General features: G+C 45.5%; 1 protein-coding gene across 1 annotated transcript; it reads left to right on the forward strand.

The window, feature by feature from the left end:
• Positions 1–355: 355 nt before the first annotated feature.
• Positions 356–13,686, forward strand: chrna11 (cholinergic receptor, nicotinic, alpha 11). The gene is made up of 10 exons (XM_036516232.1): positions 356–626; positions 1,582–1,721; positions 1,960–2,004; positions 2,482–2,591; positions 2,971–3,050; positions 8,850–9,017; positions 9,998–10,192; positions 11,664–11,750; positions 12,274–12,383; positions 12,927–13,686. Exons 1-10 carry the CDS (start codon positions 575–577, stop codon positions 13,680–13,682), a joined length of 1,743 nt encoding a protein of 580 aa, XP_036372125.1. The 5' UTR covers positions 356–574; the 3' UTR covers positions 13,683–13,686.
• Positions 13,687–14,156: the final 470 nt, after the last annotated feature.

Here is a 14,156-nt window from a genome sequence, read left to right on the forward strand (position 1 = left end):
TTTTTTTGTTTGGTGGTGGGGGGCGTCTTCTGTGGTAACGATTCAGATGCCTCTACACACAGACACAAAAAGAGAGATGGAACAATTTCGCCGGTGTGGTCGACCATGTCCACAGCATCCAGCATTCCCCACCCCACCTCCTCATCCCTGGTCCCCTCTTTCTCACTAAACGGCAGGGAGAAATGATTAGCGAAGGCACGAGCGGCGGACAGAGAGTGAAAGAGAATAAGAGGGAGAACGAGCGAGAGAGAGAGAGCGAGAGAGAGAGAGAGAGATAGAGCAAGACGGGGAGAGAGAGAGAGAGAGAAAAGGGAGAGCCGACTTGTGTGCCTAGAATCAATCTGTTGGGCTTTTTTCCCTCTGACTTGCAGTGATTTGCTAACGCCGTAGTGAGGTGTAGACTCTGCACCTCTCTCTCTCTTTCTCTCGTGTGCTCTCTCTCTCTCTCTCTCTCGCTCTCTCTCGTTCTCTCTTGCTGTGTCTGCCTCTCGGTGGATTTGAATCAAGGCAGCTCTTGCCTTCCCTCTGAATCAGGCATTCCTTCCTTCCCTCTCTTCCTTCTGTATTCAGGAATATGTGGCGGTCTGTGGTTCTCCTTCTGATCGGAGTGTCAGCTTTGGTCCAGGGTAGGTCTGCCTCCCGGTGTTTCTCTCTCTCTCTCTCTCTCTGCCAGCTGTGTTTGGGGCCATAGAATGCAGGGAGGGAAGGGAAAGCGTGTATGGGGATAAAAAAGATTACAGAAGGAGGAATGTATCCGCATTTGTAAGTTTCTGCACCTGCACGTTTGCGTGTGTTTGTACGTATTTATCAGGGCTGTCTCTGAATGCTGAACTGGTTGTGAGTAGAATGGGCTTTTCTGTGTAACTGTGGGATACAGCTGTCTGGGTGCTCTGTTCTTCTCTGGAAGAAGACAGAAACATGCTGTTCCACGTCAGGTTTTGAACCTATAATCATAAATCTGAAGCTACTCTTCTCCTCCATCTCTACCCTCCAAAAATCTATGGGGAGAGCCACAGAGGCTCTGCGCAAATGGCTCTCGTTAATTGAACAGAGTTACAGATCTGTTTGGATTCTGTTTCCTTGTTAACATGGTTAGGGGCATGATGTGGTGGTAGATGAGTGAGGCTTTAGGTTCTGTGGTTTACGAAAGGCTACAGGCAAGTGCGAAACCAATTCAACTGTATGGAGAAAATGATTTTTTGCTTCAAGTCTTATTTGGTGGTTTATATTCTGAAAGTAGTGAAGATTGCCACTGGCATTTTGTGCCCACAAAAATGATCAGCCTTTAAGTACTTAAGATGAACTAACAATAGATGGAGCTGTATGAATCTCTCCCACCACCTCTCCACTCCTCTCCTCTTTCCTGTCCCCCCATAACTACTCCTATACTCTCTTCTGCTCTATCTCTTCCTCTATTTCCTACTTCCACCCTCTCTTTCCCTTTTCCCCCCTTTTCTTGATATTCTACTTCTCCCCCTCTTTCATGTTTCCACCCTTCTTTCATTCTTCCTCCTTTGCTTTCTGCCTGTCCATCCCTTCCCATCTGTCTAACCCTTCTTACCTTTTCTGTTTTCCCCTCAGTGTCCCTGCAGGGCCCCTACCAGCGTCGGCTGTTGAAGGAGTTGCTAAAGGACTACAACCGCATGGAGAGACCGGTGGCCAATGACTCCCATGCTATAACTGTGAATTTATCCATGATCCTTGTTCAGATCATGGACGTGGTAGGAGCAACTTTTTGCCTGTGACTCAATACTCTCACTCTCTCACAAATTTTCTCACAATCTACCTATCCCTTTGCCAGTCTCCATGTCTCTTTGTCTGTCTGTTTACCTGTCTGCCAGTCCTTCTGCCTGTATAACTACCTGTCTGTCTGCCTGTCTGCTAGCCCCTGACTTATCCTCAGTTAAGAGTAGAAGGATGAAATAAGATATAGCTGTCTCTGTCTTTCTTTTTTACCAGGATGAGAAGAACCAGGTCCTTACCACCAATATTTGGCTTCAGATGGTAAATAGAGTTAACAATGTTTGAGCAACTACGCATGTGTTTAAACAGTGTGGTAAGACTCTGAGAGAATACTGCTGAGAATAGGTATTAAACCAGAATCTATTAAAACATATCAGTAAAGGCAACCCAGTGTTCATACAGATCCCATTCCTGTCAAGGGTTAACAGGATTAACAACATGAGAAAATGGCACCAGAGATGAGCTCTGTGAAGCAGGTGCTCTGGAACATTTTGTTTGCTAACATTTCTGGTTAGCCTCTGTTGGCTGCATGTGACCTCCGCAATGGGCCAACTGCCTGAAAAGTGTAGTGGACACAGGCTTCAGCAGATTGTATTATCGTGTATGTGAAATTCAGGCTGAATCCTCCTCCTAGTGTTATGAACGTGGACTGCTCGCCTGGCTGGCCCCACATGTAGCCTGGCTCTTGACGGCAGCCGAATGAAGCGACAGTTTTCACACCTCCTCTGTTTGCCGCAGCACTGGTACGACCACTACCTCCAGTGGAACCAGTCCGCCTACCCTGGAGTGAAGAACTTAAGATTCACCACTGACCAGATCTGGACCCCTGACGTCCTCCTCTACAACAGGTAATGGATTTGTGAGCATGCACACACACACGCACACACACATGCACACACACGGGCGGCAGTGTAGTGCAGTGGTTAAGGAGCAGGACTTGTGAGTTTGATTCCCTGCTGGGGCATTGTTGTTGTACCCTTGGGCAAGGTACTTAACCCACGATTGCCTCAGTAAATACCCAGCTGTATAAATGGATGACATTGTAAAAAAAAAAAACTATAACTGATATAAGCCGCTCTGGATAAGAGTGTCTGCTAAATGCCAATAATGTAATGTAACACGCAAATACACACACCCCTATAATAATGTTGTTGCACATCCTGTTAAATGGTAATGCAGCTTCAGTACCTCAATATTCAATGTTTCTTCCCCTCTTCTACTCCTCAGTGCGGATGACAAGTTTGACTCCACCTTTAAGACCAACGTAAAGGTCAACTCCGATGGCTTTTGCCAGTATCTGCCCCCAGGTAAGTTTCCTGTCTGTTGCTCTTTGTCAGACCTTGAGCAGCCCTTCAGCCTGTACACCAATCCTCATTTGCCCCCATAACTCAGTTATACAAAGTATATACGATTGTTGCTTGCAAACTAGAAAGGTCAATAATGTCGTACAAATAATGCTGTAATCGAAAGCAATCCACATAAAAATATACAGCTAATTCAAGAATTACACTGATGCCATTGATGTCATTATGAGAAAATATTGAACAGGGACCACATAACAGTTCATGAGAGTGTAGTTTTTGCTCTTTGTTTTTGTCAGAGTGCAAAATAATTACTCTGAGTTCCCCAGACTGGGACAGCCTGTGATGTCCTGGAAGCTAAAAAGGTTGTTTGTTGGTGTCCCAGTGAGATTTTTACCTCTTCTGCTTGTTTCATTTTGGGGAAATTTGAGGATACTCACTCTCAGTTTCTTGATGTTTCTATTTCATTTTGAGCATGAGAGAAAGTGTATCTGTGTTGTCAGTGTCCTGGCTGTGGCTCCTGGACTGGCCCGGTAGCTTGGCATCTCTGATTTGTGTCCATGCGGGTGGAGGTTGACTCAGCAACTCTGTAGTCACTTTTTATGTGGTTTTCAGATATTTTGTTAGTCGCTTTTTGTGGATATTTGGGGATGTTTAGCAATGCTGGTCTGGGGCATATGTCAGTGGATGAGTCAGGATCAATACAAAGTGAAAGAACTTGATGTGATAAATAGTAGTCATTTTGGTGACCCTTAAACATATTCATTATTGTTCGATACCATTGCAATTCTGCATTATTTGATTTTGCTGGGTTGTTCTAATATATTTACAATGTTATGCACACGGGACTGTTGTTGGATGCTTTTTTGCATTTAGAGTGGTTCTTCTTGCCAGGTGGATGCCTTATTTCAGTTCCATACAATTTAATGTGCAATATGGTGCTTTCAATGTGTTTGGGCCAGTGGCACTTCCAGGATAAATTGTTTAGGAGGTGCTTTCTTTTAAGGCATCTACTTCCATGTTAGAGTCTTCCGATTCTCTGAATTTCAGACTAAAATAAAGTTAACTCAAAGTGCACTTTGAGGGTGATGTCATCAAGAATAAATTCATCTTCTTTGTGCCACCTCTAATGTTTTTGAAAATGATTTTCTTTGGCCCTTTCTTATTTTCTGTCAGGACACAGTCTTGACAATTCTGTCCAGCAGATGCGGGTTCAGCTGTACAGTAGCTTTGTTCTGTGGTCATCAGCAGAGCCAGGTTAACTGTTTAGATCAGGGAACTGAGCCGTACCTCTGAGTCAGAATGAGTCCTGGAACTGGAGTCTGTTCCAGCACCTTTAAATCACTGTCGTAAATATCGAACAGTGTTGCACTCAGACCGCAGCCCTGCCTCATGTTATGTCCCTGCGTGAGGAACATGGTCTATTCATGTCAAGCTTTACACCACGGTCATTTTTATACATCATACATCAGCACGTCATGTGCTATGACATCACAGAAGCTCTACACCACTTGTATGGTACGGTACAATCCCTCATGTAAACTAGAACCCGATTCCTTTTCAAGTCAATGAACCATGAAAATATCTCTCCTCATTTTTCTTGGCGGACATGTATATTTATTGAAGTGCAATGGGGTGTCAACATAGTTGCTGGGCCGTGATTTGGAAGAATGCCAGTTTTATGTTCCTTGAAGGGCACCCATGGCTGTCTGCCCTTTGAAAACATATGGGCCGTTTACTTTCCCGTGTGTCTCATTGGAATTTGAAATTATATCTCAGGTTTGCTAGTCAATACGCATTTACCAATGAATTGCACAGAAAGTATTCTATTGAACATTACAAACAAACCAAGGCAATAACCCCCACATTGTTGGCTTGTAAATGGTTTGTATGACCATCCAATCTCTGTCTTCTGATATCATTATTAATTAATTCATATTCATTATTATCATAGACTCACCATAGCCCTGGGGCCTATAAAGATATTGGTTTTGTGTTTATGATGCTACAAGATAATACTTTTTTTCTGTAATTTAATGGCTTCAGACATCCCAGAGGTATTTTTGGTCAATTCTTTTTTCCCTTGTTTTATTGATTGAATTTATTTTATTGTTTCCAGTTTAGCGCCTACTTACATTGTATAAGGATAAAACCTGAAATACAAACATTGACCTTAAATAACTATTAACCTTTTACACAAAATGACTGGAGTTAGAATTGGAGCCGGGCAATTGGATGCTGGAGGTAAAACTTACCCGAGGCATTTAAAGGTTTCACCATGCTTGTGGAGGAAAACCAGACAATGCAGTTGGTCACATTTCTGATCCGAACGTTCACAACAAGCCATATCCATTAAGGTTTGGATCCTTTATCCTTTAATTCTTTTAAGCAGCATGACCGTAGTTTCAGCATTTTTTAAAATTCAATTAATGCCCCTGATGGCCAGATTTAAGTCAACTCTGTGTTCTTATATTTGGGGCCTACTGATACTAATAGAGTTAGCTCTTTCAAACGTAATTGGATCGATAAATTTGTCTGCAGCTTTTGGGATCCATCTGTATTATTGGTTTAGTTTAAATATCCAAGATAGTGTACTGGGTTGTATAAATGGTGTCTGGTGCTTGGCAGAAACACATTGATTTGATAATGGCTAAACAAGCAGCCTCCTGCCGGAGAGCGAATGCAGCATGGATAGGTTCTTATCAGTAATAGCATAGCCAGGTACGATCCCTCTCCTGATTCTGACCTACGCCCACCTGCTCTTTCCTCCTCTCTCTCTGTCTGCCGCCCACTTTCTCCTCTTACTCCGTCTTGCTCCGTCTCCTCTTGCTATGTCCTGTTCATGCCCCCATTCACCATCTGTCTAATGCTCTCACTTCAATTCAGTTCAGAAATCAAGAAACATTTGTGCTTCCAAAGCAAAAGCGCATTTTACAACAAATGGCACAAGGCGGTACATTTCTCAAGAGGCAAATTCACAAGTTAATAAAGACAACTACAAAACAAATGAATAAATTAGTCTCTTATTACTTGTATTTCCTACATAATAGTAAAAGTAAATAGGTGTATGTAATGTCACCCACTGTACCTCAGACTGTGGCATGTAGCCATACCTTCTGCCAGTGATGGGTATCTCCTTTACTCTCCAAAGAGAACTGCTATTTTATTAAATGCCCTGCAGTGCAAGAAACCCTTGGATAGATCTGATTATTATTATTGAAGTTTCAGATGAAGATTTGGGAGGAGAATTTTCAGACAATCCCTATGTAATTAACCAGACCTTAGACAACCTGGCCCCATCCATGAGTATAAAGATCCTTATGTCTTTTCTACATCAGCTGTTCACGGCACCCCTCCTCCACCTAATATCCCCTCTTTCTGTTCCCTGTTTATGGTGTCCATACGGAAGGGGGGGGGGGGGTGTCCACTTCATCGGACTTCAAGCCAAGATTGTTTTTTTTATGGTTTATACATATTCAAAAGAGGCCCCTAAAATCAGCAACAATCCATGCTGGACATCTAAATAGGACATTTATGACGGGAACCAGTCAGATCTGGTCAACATGATCCCAGTCTATACCCGCCCTTGAGTGGTGTGTGCTTTAGCAATCAATCTAGCAACAAGTCTTTTTTTTATACATTAGCAGCTATGATGTAAATCAAAGCTGTAATACTGCCTATTGGGTGAAGCCAACAAATGATAATCACAGTTGAATTAAATATTAACGTAGAATGATCATGTAATGAGCAAAGGCAAGGATTAGCATCAAAATGAACTCCTGTAAGGCCACTCAGAGCTGTGTTCACAAAGTTCCAAAAGCTTCAACTTGCAAAATGCCTATGACCACACGTATAAAAAAAGGTTCCCCCAGCTTTACCTGCACAGAGAGCACAGTTGTAGCTTGGGCTTTTTGCATTCGGTAAAGTCTGACAAATGGTGTATCTTAGTTGATGAGCTATGTTTCTGGATGTTACATTTAAATTTGACCATACTGTCTCCCAGTCTCACCCTTTGCCACAGTGATGCAAGGTTTTGTTCATTATACTTAATATAGTTATTATCATTATAGTTAATTGAGACACTGTGTCTCCAGTGCTTGCTGTTTCTGAGATGGGGTGATTTCAGGGGTTATTTCAAACCTGTTCATTTTCGGTCGCTACTGCAGAAAATATGATGACCATAGATGGTTGAATCTATGTGTATTGTAACGCGCAAAGGCCGTTGTAATTAAAGAGGCCTTTTGATATATAAATACCTTTCCTTTACCATGTACAGCAAGAGAATGATGTGGTCTACATTAATAAAATTGAAATGGACCACTCATAAATTTCCCTGCCAAATATCATAGCTTAAAGAAGTTCAGTATTATGAGAATCAGAATCAGAAGAAGTCTGCCATTCAATACAGGTAATGGGAATGTGTCTTTGCATTATATATGACTAAAAAATACAAATATAAATAACATATATACAAAGGTCAAACTACGTAGTGCAAAATGCAAAAGTGCAATGCAGTGCCAGGTTTAGAGAGTAAACTAACAGCCGTTCCTCTTCTGATGGACCTGTCCCATTTCTCTGAGGGCAGTTTTTGTAAAATGTAATAGGCTGGGTGTGTGGTGTTCTTGATTATTTTCTCACACTGTCCCTGTACTTGGCTGATTTACAGTTCTGAGATGGTGGGCAGCTCTCAACCTACAATCTTGAAATCCACCCTAACAGTTTGTAACTTGCTCTCCGAATTGCATCGCTGTTCCAGAGATTGAGCTGGTCAGAACACTTCCTGTGATGGCCCTGTAGAACTGAACCGGCACTTTCTGGCTTAAGCCGAATTTCTTCAGCTTCCTCACGCAGGAAAAACAGGCACCGTTGTGCTATCTTTGTGACCGCAGTGATGTTATCGTCCTTCTTTTGAGGTGAGAGTAGACCTCAGGAATTTAAAGCAATGTACCATCACAACAGTATCTCTGTTGATCACCAAGGGCTCTGGTGTGGAAAGTGCTTTTCACTGCCATTTCTTTGGTCTTGAGAGTATTGAGCTAAGGGTTGTTGTGAACAACATTCTTTCCACCATGCTCTGGTATGCTGGAAACGAGACCTGCCAATGTTGTGGCATCAGAAAACTTCAGATGTTTGACTGTTTCGTGATATTGCGAGATACACAGTCATTGGCATACAGTCGGAACAGCAAAAGTGTCAACGCACATCCCTGTGGTAGTCCTGCGGTCAGGGTAATTAAGTTATATAAGCCACTCCATATTGTCTGTGGTCTGTTTGTGAGGATACTGGTGCCTCCAATTCTGAGTAGCTCTGTTTTATGCCTATCCCCTGTGTGTGAGGAAAGTCCTGCAGACCGGGATGTTCTAGGTCCCTGGAGTTTTCACAGTTTGTAGGGGTTTGGAGCTCTGGCGTAACCTCTTATTGATTGTTAAGCGATCTCTGTGTGCTTCACTGACTCTCTGTGTCAACGGCTCTCCACCTGTCTCTTCCTCACTGTCCCTTTCTCAACCGTCAGTCCGCTTTGTGACACCTTTGAAACTAGAACTGATGTGGATTTCAAATCTTGCAATATGAGAGACAGTCTTGTTTAATTTCAAAAGGCATGGCTTAATATACATTGGCGCTGTGCTATATCGGTACCACAGCCAAGAACTATTCTTTAGTTTCTCATTTTGAACTACCAGCACTAATGGAACAATCTTTTCTCCGTTTCTGTGGTTTCTCCCTTGTGGGCTGTTGGATTGATTGAAATTGTTAACATAAAACTGACCTGAAAGTCAAGGTCTCTCTGTTCTGCACCTCTCACAGGCATCTTCATGAGCACTTGTAACGTGGACGTGCGCTGGTTCCCCTTCGACATCCAAAAGTGTGAGCTCAAGTTCGGCTCCTGGACCTTCGACGGGTGGCTGCTGGACCTGCAGATGTCCGACGCAGACATCTCGGGGTACATGCCCAACGGGGAGTGGGACCTGGTGGGTAAGTGACCCCTCTGGCATCTGCGCTTCCTTTCTGTCTGCCCGCCTCTTCTCCCCTCCTCACGGTCGATCCCAGTTCAGATCAGTTTACTTTTAAATAAGATTAATATAACAGCAACTGTACCCCTATTACTCAGGCCCATAAGCTGCAGACACCTCAGAACAGGAAACCTCCATCAGTTCTTTGCTTGGCAGATGCCTTTACCTGGGGTGCCTTAAAGGACTCACATGTTCGCATGTTACTGATTCATGCATCTGGATATTCACGGAGAAAATTTAAGTTACCTCACACGAAAGCCCTACAACCTTTCTGAAGTTATTCTCTCAACTCTCTGTGCTGCACTTCTGCTCCAGTTGCTGCAGGTTGCATTTACAGCAAATTAGCGGTCTAACAGGTGTTCAGCAGTGGACTGATAGCATTAATACAAGAAAGTTTGGACATGCAGGCTGGTAATGGGGCTGGGAGTGTTAGTCAAACGTTCTCTTCCTACAACAACAAGAAGCAAGCAGTTGATACTTGTTCTTTTTCCTTCCCTATGTCCCTCTGAGGATGTAGCTCATATGAAGGAATGGAATCCCTCAGTTCTTCTTTTCTCTCTCATGTCTCACTGTCTCTGCAGTTTTTCCCCATTGTAATTTATTTAGTTCCCTCTTATTGGATCATTAATTTTTTTCCTCAGATGGATGACTTGCACAGCTCCCATTTGTACACATTACCCATTTATACAGCTGGGTGATCATTTGATAAATTCAGGATAAGTACCTTGCTCAAGGGTACAACAGCAGTGGCACACATGGGAATCCACACAGGGCAAATGTGCAGCCTTCAGGTTGCCTGCTTGCCTTACCCGTGAACTTAATTACACTGGCGCCCATAATTAAACATCTGCTCACCCGTTCCGACCCTGCCCTCTGTTCTTCATCTCTGTTCCTCTTTTCGAAGCATCCCTCTGCCCCTCTCTGTCTCCCTCTCCTGTGCAGAGGTGCCGGGCACCCGTAACGAGGTGTTCTACGACTGCTGCAAGGAGCCGTACCCAGACGTGACGTTCATCGTGACCATCCGCCGCCGCACCCTCTACTACGCCCTCAACCTGCTGATCCCCTGCGTGCTGCTCTCCTCCATGACCCTGCTCATCTTCCTGCTGCCGGCCGACTCTGGGGAGAAGATCTCCCTGGGTGAGGGAGGGAGGGAGAGGGGAGGGGGGAGGTGGGAGAGACGGGGAGAAGATCTCCCTGGGTGAGGCAGGGCTGGAGAGGGGAGGGGAGGGGAGGGGAGGGGAGGGGGGAGGGGGGAGAGATGGGGAGAAGATCTCCCTGGGTGAGGCAGGGCTGGAGAGGGTAGGGGAGGGGGGAGGGGGGAGAGACGGGGAGAAGATCTCCCTGGGTGAGGCAGGGCTGGAGAGGGGAGGGGGGAGGGGGGAGAGACGGGGAGAAGTGAAGGGTAGCGTTGGGGGTGGGAGGGGAAGAACGAAGAGAGGAGCGGGAAGGAAAGGAATGGAGCAGAATCAGGGAGAGAAAGGAAGGGGTGGAGCGTAAAGCGCTGGGAGAGGGGGGTAAGGCAGGATGGAGGATATGGAGAAAGGGGGAGAGAAAGAGAGATGTAACTGGGAAGGGAGATGGAGGGAGTGATTTATACACCGACACCCAGGCCATGGCCTAAGGGACAGAGCGACTTCAGCGGATGATTCCTGAGAGCTGAAGGGCTGAACGTGTCTGTAAATACCTGCCAGCTTCCTAAATGAACATTTGTTATTTTTACTGTCCCCGCTTGTCTTGTTCCCTCAGCCGATGTTTTATTAGTTCGGCAGCATTCTCTCGTCAGGCTAAGATCTCTCCTGCAAAATTTGAGTTCTCAGAAGTGTAGACGGGGGTGGGGGGGGGGAGCAGGGGGAGAGCAGTGAGAGGAGATAGAGATGGATGGTGGGAGGCAGGCAGATGGAGGGAGAGAGAGAGAGAGAGGCAGATGAAGATATACAGCAGTAGGATTATGGGGAAAGTGAAAAAGACAGAGCCAAATGCTGCCTAATTTAATGACCCCCCCCATGTCTCTCGCTAACCCTCTTTCATCCTGCTCGCTCTTATCCTCCCAGTCTCTCTCTTTAGAACGCTGCATATCAGGGATATTCCGCACCACAGAACCCTGTAAACATTTAATAACGAAGGAATCAGCACGGTTTAAACGCTTTATATGTCCGACAGCCACACCTTTCGGAATGGTTTAACACTCCTCCTGGTTATGCCAAGCATCCTTTCATCTAGTTCTACAAATGTGTAAGCCAATTTGGTTCTCTCTCTCAGTTTGGCTTGGTTCAATTTAATTCAATGACCTTTGCTGGCAATACTTGCTTTTCCACAGAAAAAAAATCATACACAGAACACACAAACACTGAACACAAATGGTAAAATGCATGAATACAAAGTGTAGAATTGTATTAGCCTATCTCCCTTTAGGTACGCATGCCTTCTCCTATAACTCGTTCAAAGAGAACTCTCTCTTCTCTTTCTCTCTCTGCTTCTCTGTCTTTCCCTCCCTCACAAATGTAAGAATAAGAGCATACCGCCAAAAGAAAAGACTAACATTTTCACATTGTTGATAAACTGAACTGTGGGATCTTCCTCTCTGCTCTCTACCTTTCTCTGTTTATAGGAATCACTGTGCTTCTGTCCCTCACTGTCTTCATGCTGCTGGTGGCAGAGATAATGCCAGCCACATCAGACTCTATACCACTGATAGGTTGGTCTCTCTGTGTGAGTGTGTGTGTGTGCTTGTGTGTGTGAATATTACGCTTCCTCCTATGCGTCAAGGACCTGGTTTCCATCGAGCTCTGAATGTCTGGAAATCTGATCACCCCTAATTGGCTAATTAGAACTGAGCCTTTTCGCTCAATCTGATATGAGGCCGGTGTTCTGGTCTAAAAATGGTTGCTGTTTGTTATTCATGTGGGAGCTACTCTCTGGTAGAGATGCATTTCTCTTTGCTGTAAAGCACTTAATTAAACCCTCAGAATAAATTACATATACTGTAAGATCTATTTCACATTATATTTGTAAAACGGTATATATAAAAGTGATGACAGTTTACATATTGTTTGCAAACTATATATACCGATACATATTAATAATATGTAATATGTTAATAATATGTAATAATACCATACTGTATGTTGGGAGTGTGCTGCTATATATTACACAAGGTGAAGAAAGGTGCTACTAAGCGTGGAGCATTAATGTTGTCGTTGTGTGCCTGTCTCTTTCAGGGCAGTATTTTGCCAGCATCATGATCATTGTTGGCATGTCCGTGATAGCCACTGTAGTGGTGTTACAGTACCACCATCACGACCCTAACGGAGGAAACATGCCCAAATGGGTAAACCTTTCTGTTCTGTCTGTCTGTCAGTCTGTCTCACAGGCTGCCTGTCTGCCTGTATGCCGCCAAGCTTGCCTGCCAGCCCACTGTTATCTTCTCTGTGCTGTATTGGTTTGTCAATAGAGTTCAAATGATGAGAGGGAGGCAGCTGCTGGTCTCTGTGTCTCATATTTAAATTGGGACAAAACCTTATTGGTCCCTCCAGCTCTTCCACTGCCCTCATCCTTCTCATCTCCCTTTTCATTTTGAGATGTTTACTCACTGGCCATCAGGCAATGTGCATTTACTCTACGCCTGGCTGGTGCGTGTGTCTGTGTGTGTGTGTGTGTGTGTGTGTGTGTGTGTGTGTATGTGCCTGGCTCCTTTGGAGCCCAAAAGCAATTTGTTTGTGCTTTTATTTCATTCTGCCAATATTTCAATGAAGGGCAGTTTGGTTTGTAGCTCCACAATATGACTGGCACCGAGGCTGGCCTGAATAAGGTATCAGCTGATTGCTCAGTTTCAATACCAGCTGACTGTGGGCTCTCTCGCTTTCTCTCTCAGGTTCAGCTGATCTTACTCCAGTGGGTGGCCTGGTTCCTGCGCATGAAGCGTCCTGGGGAGAGTGACGACCCGGAGCGCCCCCCCTGTGCCCCCCACTTGCGTCGCTGCTCCTCTGGCTCTCAGAGCGGGAGTATCCCTAACCCCCCTGGGGCCACCCTGCATGGCCTACACCCCCAGAACCACAACCCCCTCCAGCCCAGTCTGTCTCATCCTGGCCACTCCCACCTCCACGCCCAATCCGGCATCAACAACGGCAACCTGCTCTACATCGGCTTCCAAAACCTGGATGACCCGCCCCTCATCCCCGATCCCACCCAGAGGAACAGCGGTGTCAGTCAGAGGGTGGTCCCGGGGGGTGTGGCTGGCAGCCCCCCTCCGCACCTCCCATCCCAGTTCTGCAGCCCTCCCCCACCAACCCCCAACCTGGACACCATGGGCTGCTCCAGCACCGTCTCCAGCGGGTTCGGCCTGGGGGTCGGGGGGCTCGGGGGAGTCGGAGGGGGCTGCTTGGCGGCGTCCCAGAACGGGATGGGGGACCCGCAGCTGCAGGCCATCCTGGAGGAGGTGCGCTTCGTGGCCGACCGCTTCCGGGAGCAGGACGAGAACGAAAGTGTGGTCGAGCAGTGGAAGTTCGCGGCGGCCGTCATCGATCGCCTCTGCCTGGTGGCCTTCAGCGTCTTCAACATCATCTGCACCATCTCCATCCTCATGTCCGCGCCTAACTTTGTGGAGGCTGTCTCCAAGGACTTTGTCTGAGAGAGAGGGGCGGGTGGGCGGGTGGGGAGGGGAGGGGTGAGGTTGGAGGTGGGGGGGGTGTAACAGGAACACAGCAACCAGTGTCTGAATCTTTAACCAAGAGAGGGAGGACTGGGTATCACTCACAGGGAGAGACAATAAAGAAAGGAAGAACAGACAGAGAGAAAACAACAACTGCACCCGAGAAAGAAAAGGGAATAAAAAAGGGAGGAGAGACAGAAGAGTAAATGAAAGAGAAAGATCAAATCACATTGCTGACAGAGAGACAGAAAGGAGGAAAGACAACAGGAGAGATGTATTTCTCATTAAAAGGGAATAAAATAGGGAAAAGAATAAATTTTTAGTGACAGCCATGTATGGGTGGAAGGGAACAGACTTTCACTGTCTCTTTGTTATAGGGAATGAGAGCTTTTGTCTTTCTTTCCACAACATGAAAGAAGAGAAAGAGAAACTAAGAGTGGGAAAGAGAAAGAA

Source organism: Megalops cyprinoides, chromosome 21 (genome assembly GCF_013368585.1).
Source record: "Megalops cyprinoides isolate fMegCyp1 chromosome 21, fMegCyp1.pri, whole genome shotgun sequence".
Taxonomy (NCBI): Eukaryota; Metazoa; Chordata; class Actinopteri; order Elopiformes; family Megalopidae; genus Megalops; species Megalops cyprinoides.